The following is a 26,325-nucleotide window of genomic DNA, read 5'->3' on the forward strand; positions in this document are numbered from 1 at the left end:
TGATTTCCACATATAGTATGTATTGTTTCTGTCCATTTGCATGATCATGTTTTCATGGATTTGTTATTTTCTGTCTCATCACTAAATTCACAATTGAACAATGTTTTTTTTTTTTTTTTCAAACTACTTTTTAAAATATATAATCTGGCCTTTTGAGAAATGACAGTACTCTGAGAAAAGAGCATACGCCTGTATTTAAGTAAAACACTCCTGTCATTCACGTTCTTTAATGTAAAATACAACCCATGTTTTTACTTGTTATGCTCCATAGTGGTACATTGTTAATTTCTCGTCATGTTGAAAATTCATATAGCATCAATAGGCCTTTGCTCTTCAACCCAGTCTGAAGTTGGCAGTGTATAGCCTAATTGTAAATAATATTGGATCACTAGTTTGCATTGTGATTATTATCATTTACAGCTCATGTTTCGGTCAATGATTGCAATTGATTTGATGATGGAAGCAATTTTTCAGTTGTTGTGGTTCACAGTGATCAGTATGTGTTATAATACAGGTCTTTTTGATGGGGCTTGTAGTAGGGTTGCACGGTTTACCGGTACTAACGAAGTATCGCGATACCAATAAATGTTAAAGGTACGATATCATCTTGTTGCTAATTTCGGTACCATATTACAGTATGCTGTCATTAGCAAAATGATATGAGATGTGACAAATTTGAGATGAAATCAGTGACAATTTGAAAATAAAATAAAAACCTCTGGATATGGCCAAGTGTGATCATTACACAGCAGAAGTGTTGGGCCTCATGTATTCAGATAGAAGACAAAGGCAGGCCTAACAGTCGTAAAACCTGACTGAGGCCCACAGTCATAAATCTTACTGATAAAAACCGCGCCAAAATCAAAGGGAGTCCAAAACAGACTACAAATCCCGTGAAGCCTTGCTCACTAAAGGATCGAACTCTCAACTCCTATTGGATGAGGCACACAACAGAACGGCCCTCAACCCTAACGTCCGACTTGAAACTGTGGCCATACAATCTCCATCTCGCTGGACGAGTTGAGATTACTCTGTGTTCCACCGAACACTCTTAACGGATCCGAAAGAGACCGCTGAGCAATCCGCATCTTCATCCGTTTGCCTGCAGAAGTGAAGAGAGAAAAGATTTATCTTCCATCTTCAATCAAGTCGACGTCGCTGATTTCTCCGCCAGCCCGCCGAGAATCAGCAGCCATACTGCCCGCCGACAGAGCGAGGAAATGGCCTCCCGTCATCACCCGAGCCTGGAGGAACCGAGTCGGAGTTAAAGGACAGATGAACACACATTCTAGCTGCATCCTCATGCAATTAAAGTAAGAGGTTTACGTCTGGGCAGAGATAGAATATTATAGTGTGTTATTCTTGTGTATCATGGTTATTGCTTGTACAGTTTACGGACCGCCGAGTCCGCTCATTGCGGCTAATACTCAAGGTATTTAATGATCACGAATGAGATCTGCTGTGTTGTAGTCCAACCACATTGGACTGTTGTGCATTTCCGCCATCGCAGGTGAGACCGGCACACTGAGTTTATCCATTAAAGAATCAAAGACTGCGGGACGGTTTACGAGCCGTCCACCGCGTCTCTGAGTGATGAACTAACAGCTGCTTTCTCTCCCATGATCGCGAACTCGGCTTTGGGGCCGTCACTTTATTCTCTCTCTCATGTGTTATAGGATTATTTTGATTTCCATATCTAATCATATCACTGTTTAGTTTGTAGTTGTAAGTCAGAAGTTTATTGACTGCATTGTATTAATTATTAATTGATATTACTGCATAAATAAACTTTATTATATTACAAAGAGAAGTGTTTTGGTTTGTTTTGCAAACACCTGTGTCAAATGCTGACAGGATGTCAGTGCTCGGATTCAAGCCTTCATTGTTTCTTTTCAAAAATCGATATTCGGATGTCAATTTTCCTAAGAGAACAATCTAATATTGAGACTGATATACTATCTGGTTATTAGTCCCTGATTCCAGGGTGGTGCCCCGGCAATATTAATCCTTATTAATATTCTATTGATTTTTGATAATTGATAATTATCTTTGATGATTGTTGAATTTGAAGGATCAATAAAAGCTAACATTGATTCAAATCAATGTTCTATTGATTTTAATAATTAATAATTATCTTTGATAATTATTAATTATTGCTAATAACCAAACCCGCTCCTAAACGTAGCGCACTACATTTACTGGAGCCCCATATGAGGTTTTAATGAGTTAGATTCAATTATTTAATTTAAATATTAATTAATAACTAAAGAAATAATTATATTTCTGATAGTAACACTGATCTAAACAACCAGTAAAGCCCTACAGAAGGATGTAATTTAATTAAATAATATACAGTCACAAGCGCTGCACGCTACAGAATGTACAAGAGGTGCCGTTCTGCTCTGTCATATGATTCCTACACGCGCACCCACACCCACCCACACAAACGCAACACACACTACTGGTGCTTAATTTTCATGCAGTGTGTTTAGAGTATAAACGGCTGTTAACATAACTCCTCCGGTGCAGCTCGGAGATTTCAGCTCGAGAGTCATGACAGGATTATCCCAGCATTAATGGGAAGCTTAATATAACAGGAAGAACTCAAAGGTCTGTCAAAATAAAAGTCCTGCTTAAATAAAAGCTCTATTCAGATAGATGCATGAAATTAAAGACAGAAAAATATAACTAATGTATAAAATGTAATATTCAAAAAGTAGCAATAAGACTCATAATAACAATTGGCATATTAAATGGTTGTATTATTATTATTATTATTATTATTATTGTTATTAAGCAATATCACAAATGCAGGCAGCCTTGTGCCACAGGTAATCTGATTTTTTTTTCATTAATATTTTCATTAATACTGTGAAGCTCTGTTGTGCAGCATTTTATTTGACCAAAATATCAATTGCAATTTTTTTGCAAAAAAAAAAAAAAGAAAGAAAAGTTCTGTGTAATTTCATAAAAAAATTTTTTCAGAGGCTTTTTATTTGTTGATTATAGTATCGATTTAGTATCGATACCGAGGTACCAGGGCTGGTATCGTACCGAAGCCAAAATGAGCAACCCTAGTTTGTAGTTTATTTTCAGAGTTGGAAGAATTTACATGAATGGCCTCATTGCAACATTAGCTCATTGTAAAAGCTTGTCTGCAGCGTACCACTCATGTGTGTGTGATATAAAGCCGTCTTTAGGTCACAGAGCAACAGTATTGACAGAGCACTAAAATGGCTCATTTGTCTATCTGAAGAAACAATGAAATTTATGCTTATAGCTCTCAAAGTGCAGCTTGTCAGAACTGATATGACCCTAAACTCTCTATGGCCACATTCACACAGCAGCAGAATACTCTTGTCAGACCTGTTTTTGAGTGCTAAATAGGTACGTTAACACTCATTTTTGTTATTAACAACCGCATGCTGTAACCAAACGAACACCCTTGAATTTTTTGTACTCGTAACGTTTTTTTAGTAAACCTGTGCAGTGTGAATGGAAACACACTGGTCAATTAGTTGTCACGTCAAACCGTGCAAGTGGTTAAGATAAGATAAAAAAATGCATTTGAAGCTACTTGTGGTTAATCAATATTTTACAGATGAAATCACACCTTAATTAGACTCATTTAATAACGTTGCATCAATTGTGATGATTTATATTTACTTTAGTCATTGTTGCTATGGTTACAGTTGTTGTTCATCGTTATGGTGAGAACAGAATAACAGATTGACTTTGGTTATTTGTTCTAACGGACTATTCAGACTGCTGCTGTAAGGTTTTGAATGAACAGGACAATTTATGGCTTTCACCTGTTGGTAAATATTTGTTTTTATTATTCCCAAATAATGAGGCTACGTCCATAATAATCCGAATACATTTGAAAACAGCGTTTTCATTTTCGAAACACTCTCCGTCCACACTGCCGTTTTCAAACGTCTTCCAAAAGTTGCTCGTCCACACTAAAACGTTTGAAAATGATTAAATCCCCTTACTGCGCATGTGAAAAATCGCGGTTCCATGTACGGGCTGAATGCAGTTGTCCAAGTGTTTCATCACCGGACAGTAATTCTGAGTAAACTTTGTGTTGCTTATGAAGGAATGCATTGTGAAGATTGTACAAAGTAACATTTATCTTTAAAAACGCTATCAAAGTGAATAACGGCACAATAACACCATGTAACAGTTCGTGAGAAGGAGGAAGCTGAGGCCGGCTTGACAAACACGTAAACATTTATTGTTGTACAACACTTTTCAGCGTCACAACACACATTCAGAAACACTGCTTTTCAGCAGCATGGAAACATCTTGACACACACGGACAGCTTCACGCATCTCTCTCTCCTGTCTGCTACTTTCTCCTCTCCTTAAGTACTCCCGTCACCCCTCGCTGGAATGCGAGACCGGTGTGGCACACAGGTGAAAGTCATTCGCCACTCATCATGTCGGCCTTGCTCTGCCCAGACGCCGCTCGGCTCCGCCCTGCTCACCACACACCATTACAACATGGGCCGCCATCTTGATTGTTTTGGGTTGAATGAATCACATGACTGTGTCACGTGACAACAATACTTCATCGTTTTCAGGTATCTCCGTTTTCCTCATCTACACTACAGGGTACATTTACACGACAACGATGTACTAAAAATGGAGGCGTTTTGCCTTTGCGTTTTTGAAAAGTTTCACGTACAGACAGCAACGTTGTCAAAATGATACGCGTTCACACGGATCCGTGAAAATGACTAAAAACGCTGTATTATGCATGCCAGACCAGTAGTTGGCGATGTCACTTTGTAAAGAAACATTACGTGCCTGCGCACATAAGCATTCTTCCACAGAGCGGTGAATACAAACAATGAAGATGGAGAAAGCATCGAGCAATTTTGTCTGGACGGACGATGAGGTTGCTTTATTTCTACAATTACTTTGCTGGAGAAGCGTCAATAAACTCAAAATCTTGAGCAGCACAAACACAGTCCTGTAGTCCGTCATTGTAGTTTTGAATGTCTCGCACGTTGTTTTGAAGTACTCGTGTGCATGCCTATAGACTGAGCTCTCAAGATTATTCAATAAACTCTGCTCATTTTTACCATCACTTCATCTCCTGCCTTCTTCTGTATCCCCCTGCTGACTCTTGGGCTGGTAGGAGAGTTGACTTAACATAAGCTGTTGATGTTGACTGGTTTTGGATATCAGACAGAACTCTGATATATGGATATCTTCTGATGGAGACAAATGCCTTGTGTACACTGGATCTAACATTGTTTTTCATATTCTAAGCATATGCTGTACATACTGTACATGGCATCACATCTCTGTCCATAGGCTATATACATAAGCGGTGGGTGAATGGATTGCAGGGTAAAGGTACATAAAAAAAAAATGGGCGTAAATAAATAAATAACATTTAAAATACAAATACATTTTCCCCATCTGATTTCATACATTAATTTCAAGATTTTCAAATTGCAGGTTCTGCCTACTGTACAATGTTCAGACTCCATACAAAACACTCCAAATGAATAAATTGTTGATTATTGTTATTTGCACAGACACCAGTATTCATATTGATAATTATACATCTCAAATTGATTGTACAACGCGAAGACAATGTTTTCAAATTTATCCACTTGGGAGAGTGTTTTGAAAAGGCTCAGTTTTCGTTGTCAAAAAAAAAAACGGTCTCCATGTGAACGGAATGCCAAAAACCTAGAGAAAAATATGCGTTTTCAAACGAAAACATATCAGTGTGGACGTGTCCTGACAGCGTGAATTTGTCTTATGAAAGATGAGTCGAGAGAACATCCAGTATAGTTTGAATAGATGTAGATTGTTTTGAATCTTTAATTGGGCAAGTGGAGTTCAACTTTATCTCCGTTTATAAACTGACTGTGTCTTAATTGATATTAATGTGAAGTGTATGAGGAGATGTTGATGTTTGTTGTGTCATTGAAGTCAGACAGACAGTGCCATGTTCCTCTCATGTATTTATCTCCTCCCTTGATTGTGACCTGCTGCTCCACCCGCTAGATAACGTCTCGCCGCCTCTTACTTCTGCCTCACATCCACACAGAAAATATGGACGAGAATGACTGCCAGCCCTCTCTACACTGGAAACACAAGGGTAGATACACACTTTCATACATGCTTTCTCACATGGCAAGTGATCTGTGGACTATGAATGCTCATGTTGTTTCTTCTGAGGTATACTATCAGCTAAGTAAATGATGTTTTGCTGTTGAGATGTTGTGTTTGACTGCTGTTGTCTGTAGCAGAGCGGTTACTGGTGAACATTTTAACAAGTTCAGCTGTTTGTTTTAAAAAATCTGATGCTTTTCTGGAATTAAATGTGCTGGTGTTACAGTCAACCTTTGCTCTTGGAGAATGTTGTGGTTATTGAGTGAATCTGGTCAAAGGTTCTGGATGTGGTGGTTCAGAAGTAATTAACATTTAATCATTTGCTGGTATGTCTTGAAAAATTGGGTGATCTAGAAGCAGATACTGACTTCCCTCGACTCATACCTCAGATTATTGAAACTATTGTGAAGTTTGTGTGAAAGTCAAAATGTGTTCACTTCATTTTCTCAGTGTGTCTAGTGAACTGCACGTGTAGTTGTGATGCCAGTCATAATCTCACCCGTGAATATATTCCTCTGTTGCAACACATGCGTGTGATGTCAACATTGCAGCAGTGAGGTCATTGTGTGAGAAGTCAGGACAGATCAACTTCAACTGAGATAATAAAAAACGACTGAAACAAAACCCTGTCAAACATATGAGAACACACAAATAATGTTGTTTTGTCCTGTGCATGATTTTTTTGATTGAACTGCAACACTATAATTCATGTCATTATTAGGACTAAGAAACTAAATAAAAATGTTCACTGAAATATTGCTAAAATTTGAATTATATTAAAATTAAGAAATTATTTCAGGTAGGGTGAAAAATCTACAAGACACCTGGGCCAGTATTCACAAAGATTTTGTATCAGTATTCACAAAGAGTTCCCAGCTAGGAGTTTTTGCTTAAAACCTATTCACAAAACTGCTAAGAGCAAGTTGTACTAAGGAAATCCTAAGATAAGAGTGAGGTGAGTTGACCTCGTTGCTATGGACGACACGTTTTATAAATGCGCTATTTTAAATCGCCCTCAGTGATTGTTAGACAGGGAACCACTATTTGCCAACTAAGACAGACAACGATATAACATATAGATAGACAGACAGACAGACAGACAGAGACAAACATAAACACACAGTATATATATATATACACATAGAGTAGATAGATTTTTTTTTTTCTCCAGTTGATGAACACTACATCCTGTGTTGGTGCAATGAAACACAAGCGTGTGTCCTGTCTACTATATCAACTACACTGGGTAGCCCCCGTTTTTCTCTGCAGCGAGCCCACATCCACAGGACAAAATACAGTCTGAAGAGGGCATATATAGTAGTTTGATAGATGATTCTGCTGACCGATGACAGAAATTCCCAATTCATCCGGTCTACAGTTTCATTTTGATGTGGCTAGAGAACACAGAGTTGTCTAAACCTTTATCTCCGGTGTAACTGGGTTATTTCAGTTTTGGGGAGCGGTAACTACATCTCTAGCTAAGTTTCAGGTGATACTGTTTTTTTTAAAGGTCAATGTCAGCATTATAATATTTATAATATTAGAATATTATTAAAATACATCGACTCAGTTGTGATTCAGGCAATGGATTTTTAAATGGTCAATGTCATAATAATATTCTAATATATTGTTTTTAATGTGGATTGACGTCAGCAGCCATGCTTGGGATCGTCTATGATTAACTCTTAAGGATTTAGAAGACTTTAATCTGTCGTGGGTTTAGGAGCTACTTTTACTGTAGCATTAAAATGCTTCATGAAATACTCTTAGATGAAAGTTTTACAGTCCTTTTTTTACAGAGTGACATGCCCCTAATTTTTAATAGTTGCTCCTAAATGTAACGTTAGGAGCTACTTTTAGCCTTAAGATTTTTAGAACTTCTTATCCGGAAGTGAGAAACTACCATCAAAAACACACACATAAATGGCTAAATAAAAGCTGGATTTAAATGGACCTGTGAAATGGAGATAAAAAAAAAAAAAATCTACAGTGTTGTTACAGATTTTGTATAAAAGCACTTCATTTGAAAAATAAATAAATAAATAAATAATACAAGGGTACGTTGAAAATTTTTATTAATTAAAATAATTCTATTTTCATTTAATGAAAGATTTTTTGTTGTTGTTATTAACAGTTTACCATAAATTGTTCCAAAAAACATCCACCCCACTTCCTGACAAACAAATTTCCCAGCCCTCTAAAAATCACCTCCACGAACGCCGCCACCCTACCCATCTCCCCGCACCACTCCCCAAACGAGGGTGCCCCAGCTGACTTCCGTACCCTGAGGATAATTCATCTGCCAATCATGACTCCGGCTAGGACCCAACTTTTTAAATATCCATCCCCAATTTTTATTACTGACCCATCGCCCAGGATACAGAGTCTGGGGCTAAATGAAAATTGAGTGTCTAATACCTCACACATAAAGCTCTGAACCGTCAGTTTAGGGAGATCCATCTATCGTCAGTTTAGGGAGATCCAGTGATTCCACAAAGTTTCTAATATCGTTATCAGTAGACAAAGACGTGGAACTACATAGATAAAAAAAACAATTCTTTAAAAGTATTATTAATATCAATGGCCGAGGTAAAAATTTCACCACCAACAGATTTCACTGAGGGAATGGTAGAAAAAGACACTCTCTGCTTTATATATCTAGCCAAAAGCTTCCCTGCTTTGTCCCCCGCCTTAAAGTATGACTGTTTTGCCCTAAATAACCAAAACTCCACCTTCTGCAACAAAATAGTATTATATTTGTATTTCAATCTGGTCAATTCTCTGAGGCCATTTAACGACATTCGGCGCTTCAGCTCTGCCTCTGCACTTTTAATATTCCCTTCTAACTGCACGAGTTCTCGTGCTTTGGGTTTTTTGATGAATGAGTCATTCTGTATGATCCGACCCCTAAGAACCGCCTTAAGTGCCTCCAAAGCCACGCACACAGAGGAAACTGAGGACCAGTTGTTCTCCATATAAACATTGATTTCAGCCTTTAACATTTGTTGAAAATCAGGATTTTGCAAAAGGGATACATTAAAGCATCAACTATATGATTTCTTTTCCTCCGTATGTGGCAACACCTCTAAACTCACCAGGGCATGATCTGAAACTAAGATGTTTCCAATTGAGCAGTCAACAACAGATGAAATGAGGGACTTGGATATATAAAACAAATCTTTTCTAGAATAAATCTTATAGACTGATGAAAAAAATGTATAGTCCCTACCAGATGGGTTCAAAAGTCTCCAAATATCTGTAAGACCAAGATTTTTACACATCCTGTGAAGCGTCAATGTTGCTCTAGGGGGCTTGCACACTTTTACTTCACTATGATCAAGGACTGAGTCCATCAAAAGATTAAAGTCTCCTCCCAATATTATATCATGAGGGGTTCCAGCGGCTTGCAACATCCCTTTAAGATCTATAAAAAAGCCCTGATCTTCAATGTTAGGTACATAAGTATTGGCCAAAATCAACCTTTGCCCCTGAATTTCTGCTAAAACAATAATGACTCTTCCTAATTTATCTTTAATCTGTTTAAGTCATTTGAATTGTAGATGTTTACTTATCAATGTAATGACTCCCCTGCTCTTACACAAGCCAAACATGCCCACCCCATATCTTGTATAATTGGAAAATTGTGCCTTAAAAAGAGTGGGAACCATCTTTTGCTCAAGACACTGATAAAAGAGCAAGACAAAGATTGACCAAAGACCTCCATAACCTGCTCAGTTTTGCATTTGAATGTGCATTTTATCTTGAATTCAACAAATATTCGAATTTCAGTTGGACAGACTTGGTCATTGTCATGAACTGAGTGTGTATTGACACACAAAAAGAAAAGAAGTTCTCTATTTATAATTTAAAAAAACCAAGGTAACCATAGTTTCTGCTAAAATACCATAGATACTACGTTATTGTTGCTACTGTAAAACTTTGGGAACCCTGTGTTAGCCACCACTGTCATCATTAAATTAAATCAAAATTACAGGAAGATTCTGAAAGCATCTTCCCTTACAAAGAAGTACTGTGACTGGATGGTACAGTGCTAATAAACAAAAGGTCCGTGCCCGGTTGCATAAAGCACCTTCAATTGAATTTTCCCTTAAAGGATTAATTCACCCAAAAATGAAAATGTAGTCATTGTTTACTCACCCCTGTGTTGTTATAGTCCTATATGACTCTTTCTTTTTCTTAAAACAAAGGGAGAAATTGTGAAAAAAATATTCTCAGTGTTGTCATACAATGGCAGTTCATGGTGACCACCTCTTCAAGCTTCAAAAAAATGCAAAAGTATAATTCAGAAGTCTAATAAATTATTGTATGCGACTCGTCTTGTTTTGAAGGAATATGATAAGGTTTGGTGAGAAACAAACTGAAATCAAATGTATTATTTAGTGAAAATCTTCAACGACTGTTAGTCTCCTGTGTGCATTCGTGAGGCAGCCTACACACAAACTTTAGAGCTCTCTGCACGAGAGCAGAACCCTGCGGCCTCTCTCGTGTGTGAGAGAGAGAGAGAGAGTGTGTAAGTGTGAGTGTGTGTGTGAGTGTGTGTGTGTGAGTGTGTGTGTGAGTGTGTGTGTGCGAGCGTGTGTGCGAGCGTGTGTGCGTGCTTGTGTGCGTGAGTGACAGACCTCTGCCAGAAGAGACCTGCCAAAAACAAGTAGTTTTAACCGGCAAGCGAGATGCTGGCTTCAGTATAATTTTATCAGAATGATTTTGGACCGGTGCCAGTATATAGCAGCCGCGACTCACAGCGCGATGCCAAATATAGAAACCAGTGATCAACAGAATGTCCTGTCACCCGTCGCAGCTGCTTAGGACAAAAACTCTGATTAAAATGAAATAGATAACTTTTATTGCGTGTCATTTGGCATCTGAGGTGGACATGGTGTGTGACTGTAGCTACCTTCTACCCCATAGAAATGCATCTATTTTTCCTCTACAAACTCTTCAGACATGTTTTGTAAGTTCTGTTCTCTGGTTTGTATGCATCCATGTTGTGTTTTCTGTTGTTAAAATTTCTGGTGGTCCTGTTGAAGCAAAACAAAATGAGTTTCTGCTTGAAAGCCCATCTCACAAGCAGCTGCAGCGTTCTACTCTCGTGCAGGGAACTCTAAAGTTCGTGTGCAGGGTGTCTCATGAATGCGCACAGGAGACCAACGGTCGTTGAAGATTTCCACTAAATAATACATTAAATTTCGGTTTGTTTCTCACCAAACCTTATCGTATTCCTTCAGAACAAGACACAAGTTACATACCATAATTTATTAGACTTCTGAATTATACTTTTGTATTCTTTTGAAGCTTGAAGAGGTGGTCCACCATAAACTGCCATTGTATGTAATCACCGAGCACAAAAATTTTGTGTTAAGAAAAAGAAAGTAAGTCATATAGGGTTATAACAACACAGGGGTGAGTAAACAATGACTGAATTTTCATTTTTGGGTGAACTAATCCTTTAAGATCACCCTAAAGTTTCCCTTGAACTCATGGTTTTGCAGAAAATAACCCTTAAGTGTTAATTGTTTCGAACTTTAAAAAAAAACAGTTACTGCTGTCATGGTTACTATAATTTTACTGTAGTAAAGCCATGGTGATATTTTAAAATTTGAATAATGGTTTAGCTGTGTGTGTGTGTCCGTGTGCTCTGATGCTGGTGGTGGGAAGATAGAGGGCAAACAGGGTTAGTTCACTTTCATTATTCACTTATGTTCACTCATTTGTAACAGAAATAGAAAGCGTGTGCATGCGCAGGGTTGGGGAGTAACAGAATACATGTAACAGGATTCCGTATTCAAAATACAAAATATTAGTAACTGCATTCCACTACAGTTGCAATTGAAATCATTGGTAATCAGAATACAGTTAATTTCAAAAAGTATTTTGATTGGAGAGTCGTGTGGCACCACGTGGGGGTCGGACGTGTGAACGACAAGCTCTGCGCACTTTGCTAGTTTTTAATTCTTTTTGTATCATAAACCAGTGAGATTCGATAAACCCTGTTACATAACTGTTCTAAGAAGTCAACATGTCAAAGAATTCAAAATCCTCAGGCTCTGGAGATATTAAAAGACACTTACGTGCTCAAGCTGATACCACAGACAGGGCCAAAGATCAAGGACTCGGTTTGGACAGTGTGTCGGGAGAAATTCAGCGGCAACTAGCAAGCATGTAGGTGATGCTGACGAAAGTCGTAGCGGACCTGGAAGATGTGGCTGTAATATGTCGATCGATTATGACAATGGAAGAAATTCTCTGAGCTGGTTACAAGAATCGGGACGTCGAGAGACGGATAGATTATCTGGAGTCATCGGAGAGGGAATTAGCTGCTAATCCGCTAGCGACCAAGATAGACTTGGAACGTGTTTGGGAAAAACTGGAGGATTTGGAGAATCGTAATCGTCGAAACAATGTCTGAATTGTTGGAATTCCTGAGCATGAGGAAGGTAGAGATTTGATGAAGTTCCTACACGAGCTCTTTCAGAGTCTGCTTGACATAATAGGCCATAAGATGGAAATCGAGCAAGCTCACAGAGTCCCGGCTTGCAGATCCGCTGAGGGAGACAGGCCCCGATCAATTCTTGCCAAAGTTCTGAGATCATCTGATAAAGATCTTGTGTGACACGAGGCGAGGAGTAAAGGAAGGCTTTCTTGGAAGAACCACATCATTTTCTTGTTCCCAGACTTTGCGAATTCGGCAAGAGAGAAACGTGATCGATTCAAGGAATGCAAGAAACTCTTACATCAATGGAAGATTGCTTTTGCACTGATGTTTCCGGCCAAACTGAGAATAGATACTAAGGATGGCCGCAAAATATTTACATGTCCACAGCAAGCATTGGCTTTCATAGAGACAATGAGGTGAGTATGCCATTTGGTGTTTCTTACATGGCCCCCGAGTGAGCTCGTCTCACTGTACATGCACTTGACTGTCTGAGGAAGCTGGGCGCCATTTTGTTTCTTTTTGTAATGGTTCTGCATAGCGGCTGGAGTTTGTTTTGTGTAGTAACACTCCTTTAACAAACTCTTGCATTGAAGGAGGATCACTTTTGCACTGATGTTTCCGGCTAGATTGAGAATGGATACTAAAGATGGCCACAAAGTATTTACATGCCCACAACAAGCAATGTTTTTCATAAAATCGATGGACTGAGGAAGTCATGGTGTGTTTCTCATGGCCTCCAAGTGAGCTTGTCTCACTGAACATACACTTGACTATCCGAAGAAACTGGGCTCCTTTGTTTGTTTGTTTTTGTGCTGGTTCCACTAATGGCTGGAGTTTGTTTTGTGGAGGAACACACTTTCGATACAGTTTTGTGAATTAATCTACATGTTCTTTGTGTTTATTCTGCCTATTGGCTGGAGTTTGTTTTGTAGATTATTTTCTGTTATGTAATTCTCTCTCACAAAATTTTTATAGATGCACCAGACTTGAGCAATCTGACGGCAAAGTTGTCGCGGGGACTCTCGTAGGCGTACATGGACTGTTTGAGTTTAGAGGGATGGATGCCAGTTGGCGAGGGGTTAATGCGCACATTTTTCTTTTTTCTGTTTGTTTGGTTCGGGGGTTGATTGTTGCACTAATGACTAATGTGGTCTTTTATAATTTTCTTTTTGACACACAGTCTATTATTTCTAATATGTCAATATGTCAAATGTTAATATGAATAAGTTGTCTCTCTCCACACGGAATGTGAATGGGTTGGGGCACCCCATAAAAAGAAGGAAGGTTATTTATTTTCTTAAACGTAAGAAATATGATATAGTGTTTCTTCAAGAAAAGCATCTTTCCACGCAGGAAGCTGAAAAATTTGGGAAGATATGGGTGTACATGTTTTCTTTAGTGCTGGCTCAAGTAAGAGCACTGAACTCATTATACTGAAAAGTAAACATCTACAATTCAAATGTCTCAAACATAATAAAGATAAATTAGGAAGAGTTATTATTGTTTTAGCAGAAATTCGGGGGCAAAAGTTGATTTTGGCTAATATTTACGCACCTAACGCTGATGATCAGGGCTTTTTTATAGATCTTGAAGGGACGTTGCAAGCTGCTGGCACCCCTCATGATATAATATTGGGAGGAGACTTTAATCATTTGATGGACTCAGTCCTTGATCATAGTGAAGCAAAAGTGTGCAAGCCCACTAGAGCAACATTGACACTTCATAGGATGTGTACAAATCTTGGTCTTACAGATATTTGGAGACTTTTAACCCATCTGGGAGGGACTATAAATTTTTTTCATCAGTCCATAAGATTTATTCTAGAATAGATTTCGTCTGTTGTGGATTGCTCAATTGGAAACATCCTCTGTGGGCATGGCTTGGGAGGCACTTAAGGCGGTTCTTAGGGGTCGGATCATACAGTATGCCTCATTCATCAAAAAATCCAAAGCACGAGAACTCGTGGAGGTGGAAGGGAATATTAAAAGTGCCGAGGCTGAGCTGAAGCACAGAATGTCATCTGATGGCCTCAGAGAATTGACCCGACTGAAATACAGATATAATACTATTTTGTCGCGGAAGGTGGAGTTTTGGCTATTCAGGGCAAGACAGTCATGCTTTGAGTCGGGTGACAAAGCAGGGAAGCTTTTGGCTAGATATATAAAGCAGAGGGAAATCTGCTGGTGGTAAGATATTTACCTCAGCCATTGATATTAATAATGCTTTTAAAGAATTCTATCTTAATCTCTGTAGTTCCACGTCTTTGTCTACTGATGAGGATATTAGAAATTTTGTGGAACCATTAGAACTCCCTAAACTGATGAAGGAGCAAAAATATTCTCTTGATTCTGAGATAACCTTGGAGGAGCTTAGCGAGATAGTTAAGGCCTTGACTACAGGCAAGGCTCCGGGGCCGGATGTCTTTGCCGCCGAGTTTTTTAGATCTTATGCTACAGAACTGGCTCCACTTTTGTTAGAAGTTTATACAGAATCATTAAAGAATGGAAAGCTTCCGTCAACCATGACACAAGCCCGGATCAGTCTGATTCTTAAAAAAGACAAAGATCCAAGCGAGTGTAAGAGTTACCGTCCAATTTCCCTGATCCAGCTAGACGTTAAAATATTGTCAAAAATTTTGGTTAACCGATTAAGTAAATTTATGACATCTCTTATACATATAGATCAGGTGGGGTTTATTCGGGGCCGCAGCTCTTCTGACAACATTAGGCGTCATCAATATTATGTGGTCAGTGGCGAATGATCAGACTCTGGCCGCTGCCATCTCACTTGATGCTGAAAAGGCGTTTGATATGGTAGAATGGAATTATCTTTTTAAGATTTTGGAAATATATGGGTTCAGGAATACTTTTATTGGATGGATTAAGTTACTTTATAGACATCCAAATTAATTTCAGATTATTTTACTCTGGATAGGGGCACCTGGCAGGGTTGCCCTCTTTCCCCATTATTGTTCTGTCTTGCCCTGGAACCATTGGCAGCCGCGATAATAAGGGAAGATGATTTTCCAGGGGTGGTGGGAGGTGTGGCGCATAAGTTTTTGCTTTACGCAGATGATATGTTTTTATTTGTCTCCGACCCCACTAGATCTATGCCTTGCCTCCACAGAATTATTCATTCCTTTCCAAGTTCCCGGGATACAGAGTCAATTGGTCTAAATCTGAAGCTTTGGCTCTGACAGCATACTGCCCAATAACGGCTTTCTAGCCGGGCGCCTTCCAGTGGCCCAAACAGGGCATTAAGTATTGGGGCATTTTATTCCCAGCAAATTTGACTGATTTAGTTAGTTCATATTGATCCCTTAATAAAAAGGTTTTCAAGCGATGTGTGTAGGTGGGCTTTATTACAATTATCTATGATTGGGAAGGTTAATGTTATTAAACAAATTTATCTATCTGTTACAATCTCTCCCTGTAGATGTATTGCTCACTTATTTCAAGCAATTTGATAGTATAGCGAAGTGCTTCATTTGGAATGGTAAGTGTCCCAGATTACATTTCAGTAAGTTACATAGGCCGATTGACAAAGGTGGGCTAGGCCTACCTAAGATTTTGCAACCCATTATCTCGCATTTGCACGCGGTATGGACAAAGGTGTCCAGAGTGTTTAATTCTGACATTTATTTAAATGTTGCCTCAAGCATATGGCTGAACCCTAAATTATGTATTAACAAGTCCCCTTTCTGCTGGTCAGACTGGATTGTGAGGGGGGTTACTGCACTCGGTGACCTATATGAGAGTGGAGTATTGAGATCTTTTGAAAATTTGGTTCAACATTTTGGGATTCCCAGATCTCAATTCTATTTACAACTGTGCCACGTGCTCTTTATTGTTTTTGGGAGTAGCACACACCCCCCTAAAGTGGTAGATACTCTGGGAGAGGTGATTACTGCTTTTGGAAAAGGTCACGAGGCATCAGTGTGTTACTTCCTGCTAATTCAGACTCTGGGGGACAGAGCTTTAACTTCTCTCAAGAGATTATGGTAGAAGGATTTAAACTTGGTATTGGAGGAGGGAGTGTGGGCTAGGATTCTAAAAAATGTCAAGTCTGTATCTAAAGATGCAAGGGTGCGCCTTATGCATTTTAAGATTTTACATAGATTTTATTGGACTCCCTCTAGATTGTACAGGCTTGGTCTTAAAGACACACCCAGCTGCTGGTGATGCCAATCAGAAGATGGAGACACAACCCATGTTTTTTGGGGGTGTGGTAAGATCCAAGAATATTGGTTGAAGGTACAGAGTTCTGTGTGTGATGTGTTGAGCACAAATTTCGTTCTTCCCCAGACTCTGTATTTTGGGAGATGGAGCGGTCATAAATTTGGAGGATAAGTACACAAAAAATTGGGTTTTGACCAGTGTGATGATTGGTAGGCAGGTTATTTTAATGGGAAGGAAGTCGGATAGAGCACCCTCGTTCCCGGAGTGGTGTGCGGAGATGGGGAGGGTGGCTGCTTTCGAGGAGGGGTCGAGCAGGAGGATGGGAGTTGGGAATTTTTTTGATAGGAAATGGGGCAACTATTTAGTGTTTTGGGGGGAGGGGTTATAGTGGGGGTTTAATGTTAAATGTGATTGATTCACTATATATATGTTGTGGTTTTTTCTTTGAGGAAAGTTTATGAATCAATAAAAATGTTAATTGAAAAAAAAGTATTTTGATTACTGAGTTAACTGCATTTTTATTGTCATTTCTTCTATTTAATATTTAGTCTATTCAGTTGGAAAACATTTATCCATATAAATGATGCGATCTAAAGAGTGCAAGAACAGCGGTAAAACACTTTCTTAAGATGTGTTACATTCATACAAGCAGACAGTGAAGTAAGTTTGAAGTAAGTTTGGACCAGCAGAAATAGAAATAAACCTTGTGTAAATTGTCATGTGAACATTTAGCTTTATGCTGAGCTAAAATGCTATTTCTTGTCATTTTACATGCACCTGATACCAGACACGATCATATTTTTTATCAAGAAAATATAACAAGCGATAGCGAGACAAACAGACCGAAATGCAGAGGAACAGTTCAAAGGATATATTTACAATAAATAGGAGCAGTCACTGTGGATGTCGAGGGTCGAGGATCCCGGCACCGGCTGCAGCAGCGGGTAGGGATGACTGAGAAGCGCACACGCTGTGGCCTCACAAGGAGCAATCTATGAAGAGTGTGTTCGTAGAATGAGTGTCGCATTGTGGAAGTCAGGAATAGATTCGTAGAATCTAGTGGTGTGACGAGATCTTGTGCCATAAGATCTCGCGATATTAAAACGTGATGATATTTCTCGTTGAGGTGAAAAGCTATCTCACGATATCAGCATGACAGAGTGTGAGGGTGAAATTAGCATAGAAGAACTTTTAAATAATTTGTGTGGCAGCATTTTAGGTACCCGGTGGAAACAATAAATGGTGACAGAGTGACAGGCTGTGTGACGACAGAGTGACAGGCTAAAGGCTGTGGCTCGTTTGGAAGGCTGCATCCTCCAGAGGTTGCATTTATCGACATACGTCATCGAGGCTGTCTCGTTTCATTTTTTTATTTTTTTTGTCTTTCTTTTTCTTATATTTTATCTATTGTCAATGCCTTTTATGTATGTGCACTTACATTTATACAATTGTTAACCTTTTTTGCATTCCCAATAAAAATAAAAATAAATAATATAAAATGAAACAAGACAGTCTTGATGACAAATGCACAGCCAATATGTAAGCACTGTAAGAAAATAGTGCCATACACCGCGGCTAACATAAGCACTATGCAAAGACACCTACAGAACCACTGCAGCTCTCAACTAAAATCAACCAGGTCTGAAGAGACTCATGTGAAATCATACAGGAGAGAAGCCAGTCAGTTGAGTTTGTGGCAAAACCTTTTACAGTGCTTGCATGTTGTTCTGTCTTTTACTGCATATGATAATTCATACTCCGAAAGTAGAACTGAAGTGACATTCATTACAAGATGATTAGTTAAAACATTTCAAAATGCACCTGCATTGTTTTGCATTTTGTAACTTTCAGTCGAATAAAAGACTATTTTTCCAGTCATATACACTACCGGTCAAAAGTTTTGAAACACTTGCCTGAACTGTTTCTTATGATCTTAAAAATCTTTTGATCTGAAGGTGTATGCTTAAATGTTTGAAATTAGTTTTGTAGACAAAAATATAATTTTGCCACCATATTAATTTATTTCATTACAAAACTAAAATGTATTAAAAAAAATAAAGTTTTTGAAATTGATGACTTGGACCAAATAATAAAGAAAAGCAGCCAATAAGTGCCCAATATAGATGGTAACTCCTTCAATAGTGTTTAAAAAGCATCCCAGGATGATACCTCAAGAAGTTGAGAAAATGTCAAGAGTCTGCAAATTCTAGGCAAAGGGTGACTATTTTGAAGATGCTAAAATATAACATAGTTTTGATTTATTTTGGATTTTGTTTAGTCACATAATTCCCATAGTTCCATCTATGTTATTCCATAGTTTTGATGACTTTACTATTATTCTAAAATGTGAAGAAAAAAATTATAATAAAGAATGAGTAAGTGTTTCAAAACTTTTGACCGGTAGTGTATATAGTGTTAAAATATCATCTCGTTCTCGTGAACCCTGTATCGTGTATCGTCTCGTCTCATGAGCTAAGTGTATCGTCACACCCCTAGTAGAATCATCCGTTGAAGCTTAGTGAGGTGCAGAACGACACCCAGCATGGTAGGACTATCTAGCTCCTAACATGCGGGCAAAGACAAGGTATCCTCCGTGTAAACCCAGCTGACATACAGCAAACTGGAAGGCAACCACACACCTGACATGCAGGCAACCTACAGATACACGAGACAGGATCAACTAGACAGAGAGAGTGAGGTTAGTTACTTCACACCAAACAATCTAGCCGACATTCATTCAGCACTGAATTACATTTAACATTCCAGCCAAGGACATGACACATGAGGAGATTAAAATAGGCATGAGACAAACAAGGAACAGGTGCCGCTCACCAGCTGAAAGTTGGCATGATCAGTGTTCCCATGGAAACGCTGATTCCGTGTGCCAGCGGCACCTGAAACACATGAGGAAGAAAACGTCAACACGCTTGTAACCAAACAAACAGGGAAAGATGATGTCACAGTCCCATCAGACAAAAACCCAACCTAACAAGGTGACAGGACCTTGACATCACCGGAGAGCGCACGGCTGTAACTCGCGCATGGTGGTATCTCACCGCTCACACAAAGAATGTACACGAAATACAAGACAGACAGGGAACAATGATGCCACGGTCCTGTAAAAAAAACCCCAACCTGACAAGGTGACAGGACCATGACATTAACCCCCCCACCCCAGAAGAGACACCTCCTGGCATCCCAAATGGGAACTTCAAATAAAAAACAAGATGAGAACTAACAAAGAACAGAAAACACAACAGAAAGGGAGGGAAACCAGGGAGGAAGTTTAAGAAAAGGAGTGTGGTCCGGAGGCCTGGGAGGAGGCCTCAGGGCAGGGGCAGGGTCTGGCGGCCTAGGAGGTGGCCTCAGGGCAGATGGGACAGTGAACTGGGCAGAAGTCGCTGGACAGGGTTCAGGAGGGAGCGGCTCAGGGAGCAGAGCTGTGGATGGCTCAGGCGTGGGCACTGGTCACGGCCGGAGAATGGCCTCCGTGGCCGTGGACACCGCCAGAGACTGGGGAGCACTGGCATTGACAGAGGAACAGCCTCTGTGACTGTGAATTCAGGTAGTGACAGGGGAACGACCTCCATGGTTGTGGGAACTGGCAGTGACAGGGAAACGACCTCCGTGATCGTGAGCACGGGCAGGAAAGGGGAAATAACCTCCATGGTCGTGAGCACAGGCAGGAAAGGGGTAACGGCCTCCGTGGCCATAGACACAGACAGCGACAAGGGAACGACCTCCGTGGTCGTGAGCACAGGTAGGGAAAGGGAGAACAGCCTACGTGGCCGTGGACGCGGCTGCGGCAGGAGAACGGCCTCCGTGGCCGTGGGTGCTGGCAGTGGCAGGAGAATGGCCTCCATGGCCATGGGTGCTGGCAGCGGCAGGGGATCGGCCTCAATGACCGAGGGCGCTGGCAGCAGCAGGGGAACGGCCTCAGTAACCATGGGCGCTGGCAGGGGAATGGCTTCCGTGGGTGCTGGCAGCGGAATGGGGTAGGGAAACAGCCTCAGTGTAACGTGGGCGAAGGCAGCAGCAGGGGAATGGCTTCCGTGGGTGCTAACAGCGGAATGGGATATTGTTTTTCTGTAAAATTATCTAAAAATCCATAAAACAAGATCAATTTTCTTTAGAAGCAACACTGCATAAGATATTTAGGTTTTACAGTGGTTGTATTTTGAATGTGTATTTTGTCTTACTATACTGGGAGATTTTTTTTTATAGTCAAAACAAGTGAAAAAGTCTACCAGTGTTTAAGAAGTAATCCAAAGTGTTTAGATTACATTACAGAATTTAAGTAATCTAATGAAATACGTTACAAATGACATTTTACAGCATGTATTCTGTAATCTGTAGGGGAATACATTTTTATAGTAACCCTCACAACCCTATGTATGTGTTTAACAGCTCCGTTCATTAACAGGAGCGTTCTGGTTTTGATGCGCCGCTCACTCACAGTCTAGACAGTGTTATTTGTCTGTTTAATCGCCATTGAACAGATTTAACATGCTATTTGTAAACAACTTTGATACTGTAATGTGCACGTTCATTGTGCTGAATATGATGTAGTATTATTCTGTCTGCTGTTAAATGTTGTGTTGATGAGGATTTAAGATCAAGGTCAAATCTATAGTTTCTTATTTTAAAATTAATAGGAGGTTGTTGAAGCAGCTTGTGTGGTCTCCATGTTTAGTAAACAGAATACACAGTGTGAAACACTGCCTCCAGTGGCTAAAGCGGTAAGTGTTGTTGGGTGTATGGGTACATGTGAGATCTTTTCCAGGTGAAATGTCCACAGAGGGGCGCCAAAAACTAGTTGTGAAGTGAGTTGTTTTCAGCTGTACAGCCTGTAGTACAGTGAAGAGGAATGCATATTTTATAAACTGAACCTCCCAAATCTAAACCTAACCATCAGTAGATGGTCGTGTCACAAGGGAATGTAAATGCAACCAAGCCCTATGTAAAAATGTCTGCTGGGAGATGGCACTTGTTAATCTTAAAGAGCTCAAAAGATCAGTCTCATCAGTGACAGAAGTGATGCAAGAGCTCTTCAAAATGAGTGCATGTTCACTATATGTTCAATCCATGTATTTTTTTTTTTTTTTCAGTGGACACACAAATGAACCATAGCTTCATGATTTCCTGTGATGTAGGCTTGTCATTGTTTCCTGTGATCTCTGAAGTTATGTTGTTTTGTTGCAGTGCTGGAGCTGGTGTATTGGCGTGATGTGAGGTCGAGCACTGTGGTGTTGGGCTGCAGTCTCCTCATCCTCCTCTCTCTCAACACGCTCAGCATCATCAGCGTGCTGTCTTACCTGTCTCTGGCTCTGCTGTCCATCACAGTGTCAATCAGGATCTATAAGGGAATCCTGCTGGCCATCCAGAAATCTAATGATGGACATCCATTCAAGTGAGTCATCTCAAACACTACAGGCAGATCATAGCACAAATACATACACTACCATTCTACTCTTACCATTTCTGTTAAATATATAGCTAAGGCAGAAACGGTAATAAAAAGAGTAGTCTGGTATCCATCCAATCTCTCTTTGTGTGTGTGTGCACGTGCACACAGAGTCTTAATTGTAATGTCTAATTTCCTGCTGCTCGTTTCATTGGCAGTTTGTTCAGGTCAAAACATTCTATTGTAGTAATGGAACTTCAGCCATGACAGCTCAGTTTTCAGTCTAACGCTACTTCTTTTACATGGTAGGGAACATTACATGCTAAACCCACAATTATGATTAGCATATTTTTCTTAGCATTTTTTAATGGTGATGTAGTTTTTTGTAACCAAAAAGATATGTGGCACATTACAGTTTAACTCTTTGATTAAATTCTGATTTTGAGTGTTTGTAGTATTACATTTTTTGTCATTGTTCAGACAGTACCTGGAGCAGGATGTGGCTTTGTCAAATGGTCTCGTGCAGAAGTACAGTGATGTGACTCTTAGTCGAATCAACAGTGGAATAATTGAGCTGCGCCGTCTGTTCCTGGTGGAGGATCTGGTCGACTCTCTGAAGGTCAGAATTTTTTTGTACATGTTGATATGTACATTGTTGGGATGCTTTAAATTAGCAGAAGTCATTGCAGAGACGCTGATCTTCACTGCAGCACAATGTTGAACTTCTGTCAGACAGCTACATCAGGACAGGCTAAATACATCTTAAATCTCTAATTAATACATTTTATGAGCACTCTTAAACAAATACAAACATTTAGCAGATTCTGCAAGGGGTATGTAAACCTGCACTCTGTCTAAACTGGGCGCGTCGACATAAACTTTCTAAACCGTTTATTTGTGTTGTTGGCAGTAGCGCCAGCACGTGCAGTGCGAAATGGAACGTGAAAACTTTTTACTGTTGGCGCAACACGCCGCAATGGACGCTTCCAGTGTAAACAGCATCATTGATTATAATGGGTTCTAATGCTTTTGAAACGACACTCGCATCTGGTGTAGACAGGGTGTTATGAGCAGAACTGTCAATGCATGAATGTATTCTACACATTGGGTGCATAAAAGGTTTAAAATATTATTGTAACATTTAACTGCAGTGCGTTTCACACTGAATGTTTGTTCATGGTTTGAAAGCAACAGAACAGTAAAGTAACCAAATGAATTAAAATCAATAGTAATAATAAAGAAAAACAAAACTTAATTTCTGGGGACACCATGTGAGAAGCAGACGTGTGAGACACGAGCTCTGCGAACTTTGCGAGTTTTTTAATTATTTTCATGTTATAATCTGGTGAGATTCGATACACCCAGTTACATACTTGCTCTTTGAGGTAAACATGGCAAAGAAGTCAAAATCCTCAGACTCTGGAGACATTAAAAGACACTTACGTGTTCAAGCTGAGGCTTCTGATGGGACTGCGAGACAGGGACTCGAATTGGACGGCACGTTGGTAGATGAAATTCAGCGTCGACTGTCCAACATGTCAGTGATGTTGACGAAGGTTGTTGGTGACTTGGAGGATCTCGCTGTAATACGTCGATCGATTACGGCGATGGAAACAAAATTCTCTGAGTTGTGTACAAGAGTGACAGAAGTTGAAAAATGAATCGATTATCTTGAGTCATCGGAAAGGGAATTATCCGCTAATCCGCCCGCGTCCAAAACAGATTTGGAATTAATTTCGGAAAAACTGGAATATTTTGAAAATATGAGCCGAAGGAATAACATACGAATTGTTGGAATTCCTGAGCATGAAGGGGGCAAAGATATGGTGGAATTCCTGGACGAGCTCTTCCCGATTCTGCTCTACATAACAGGCCACAAGCTGGAAATCGAGCGAGCTCACAGAGTCCCTGCTCAGAGATCTGCTGAGGGAGACAGGCCTGATCGATTTTGGCCAAATTTCTGAGATCATCTAATAAAGATCTCGTGTTGCGCCAGGCGAGGAGCAAAGGGAAGCTTTCTTGGAAGAACCATAATATTTTCTTGTTCCCGGACTTTGCGAATTTGACGAGAGAAACGCGAATGGTTCAAGGAATGTAAGAAACTCTTACATCAGAAAAAGATCTCGTTTGCTCTGATTCTGGCCAAACTGAGAATAGAAACGAAGAATGGTAGCAAAGTTTTTACATGTCCAAAACAGGCACTCTCCTTCATAAATACATTGGAGTAAGCCATTTGATGTTTCTTATATTAGTGGACTGACTTGTGGTTCAGTGACTCTATTATCTGAGGAAGCTGGGTGCCATTTTTGTTTCTTTTTGCGCTGGTTTGTTTTGTGGCATGACTCCAAGAAACTTTTGCATTGACGGAAGATCTGAAGTTTCCGGCCAGATCAAGAATGGACACTTTGGATGACCACAAAATATCTACATGCTCACATAAAGGACGTCTTTTATAAAGTTGACGGGCTGAGTAAGTTATGGTGTATTTTTCTTTTTTTTTTTTTTTTTTTTTTTTTGCGGCCTCCGAGTTAGTTTGGCTCTTGATCATCCGAGGAACCAGGATGCCGGTTTTGTTTTTCGTGCTGGCTCCGCCTAGCGGCTGGAGCTTGTTCTGTTGAATATCACTCCTTTGGAACAGCTGTGGATAAATCTGTTTGTTCTTTGTGCTTATTCCTCCTGCTGGCTAAAAAAATACTGTTTTGTTGAGTATTTTTACGAGACATTGGAATGATTATGTCATCCGCTGAACTCATAACAGCTGGCTCACTGAACTTGTCTGTCCAAGGAAACTGAACGGCTTTATATCAGCTGGAGTTTATTTTGTGGAGGAACACACCTTCGAGACGGTTCTGTGAATGAGTCTACATGTTTTTTCTGTTATTCTGCCTGTTGGCTGGGGTCTGTTTTACAAAGTATTTTCTGTTATGTAATTTTGCCTTACAAAATTTGTATCCGATGGCAAAGTTGTCGCGGGGGCTCTCGTAGGCGTACATGGACTCTTTGAGTTTTAAGGGATTGACTCTGGTTGGCGCTGTCGTGCACGGGGTTAATGCGCACGTTTTTCTTTTTTCTGTTTGTTTTGTTCGGAGGGAAGTTCAGGGTTTGATTGTTGCATTAATGGGGAATGTGGTCTGTATAATCTTGTTTTTGACACACAATTTATTTATTTTTATTATATTAATATGTCAAATGTTAATATGAATAAGCTGTCTCTCTCCACATGGAATGTGAATGGGTTGGGGCACCCCATAAAAAGAAGGAAGGTTATTTCTTTTCTTAAACGTAAGAAATATGATATAGTGTTTCTTCAAGAAACACATCTTTCCCCGCAGGAAGCTGAAAAATTTGGGAAGATATGGGGTGGACATGTTTTCTTTAGTGTTGGCTCAAGTAAGAGCAGGGGAGTCATTATATTGATTAATAAACATCTACAATTCAAATTCTTCAAAAAGATTAAAGATAAATTAGGAAGAGTCATTATTGTTGATCAGGGCTTTTTTATAGATCTTGAAGGGATGTTGCAAGCCACTGGCACCCCTCATGATATAATATTGGGAGGAGACTTTAATCTTTTGATGGACTCAGTCCTTGATCACAGTGAAGCAAAAGTGTGTAAGCCCCCTAAAGCAACACTGACGCTTTACAGGATGTGTAAAAATCTTGGTCTTGCAGATATTTGGCGACTTTTGAACCCATCTGGTAGGGACTATACATGTTTTTCATCAGTCCATAAGATTTATTCTAGAATAGATTTATTTTTGATATCTAAGTCCCTCATTTCATCTGTTGCGGATTGCTCAATTGGAAACATTTTAGTCTCGGATCATGCCCTGGTGAGTTTGGAAATGTTGCCACATACGGAGAAAAATAAATCATATAGTTGCCGCTTTAATGTATCCCTTTTGCAAAATCCTGATTTCCAACAAATGTTAAAGACCGAAATCAATGTTTATATGGAGACCAACTGGTCCTCAGTATCCTCTGTGGGCGTGGCTTGGGAGGCACTTAAGGCAGTTCTTAGGGGTCAGATCATACAGTATGCCTCATTCACCAAAAAATCCAAAGCACGAGAACTTGTGGAGTTGGAAGAGAATATTAAAAGTGCAGAGGCAGAGCTGAAGCGCAGAATGTCTTCTGATGGCCTCAGAGAA

At 39.7% G+C, this 26,325-nt stretch overlaps 1 protein-coding gene across 1 annotated transcript in view; it reads left to right on the forward strand.

Moving 5' to 3' along the window:
• Window positions 1-26,325, forward strand: part of LOC127411727 (reticulon-4-like) — an 88,042-nt gene that overhangs the window by 35,586 nt on the left and 26,131 nt on the right. Inside the window, exons 4-5 of the mRNA XM_051647437.1 lie at window positions 21,973-22,180; window positions 22,655-22,793. Coding sequence (XP_051503397.1) covers window positions 21,973-22,180; window positions 22,655-22,793 — 347 coding nt within the window. The remainder of the gene's footprint in view (window positions 1-21,972; window positions 22,181-22,654; window positions 22,794-26,325) is intronic.

The sequence above is a fragment of the Myxocyprinus asiaticus genome, chromosome 21, assembly GCF_019703515.2.
Source record: "Myxocyprinus asiaticus isolate MX2 ecotype Aquarium Trade chromosome 21, UBuf_Myxa_2, whole genome shotgun sequence".
Classification (NCBI taxonomy): Eukaryota; Metazoa; Chordata; class Actinopteri; order Cypriniformes; family Catostomidae; genus Myxocyprinus; species Myxocyprinus asiaticus.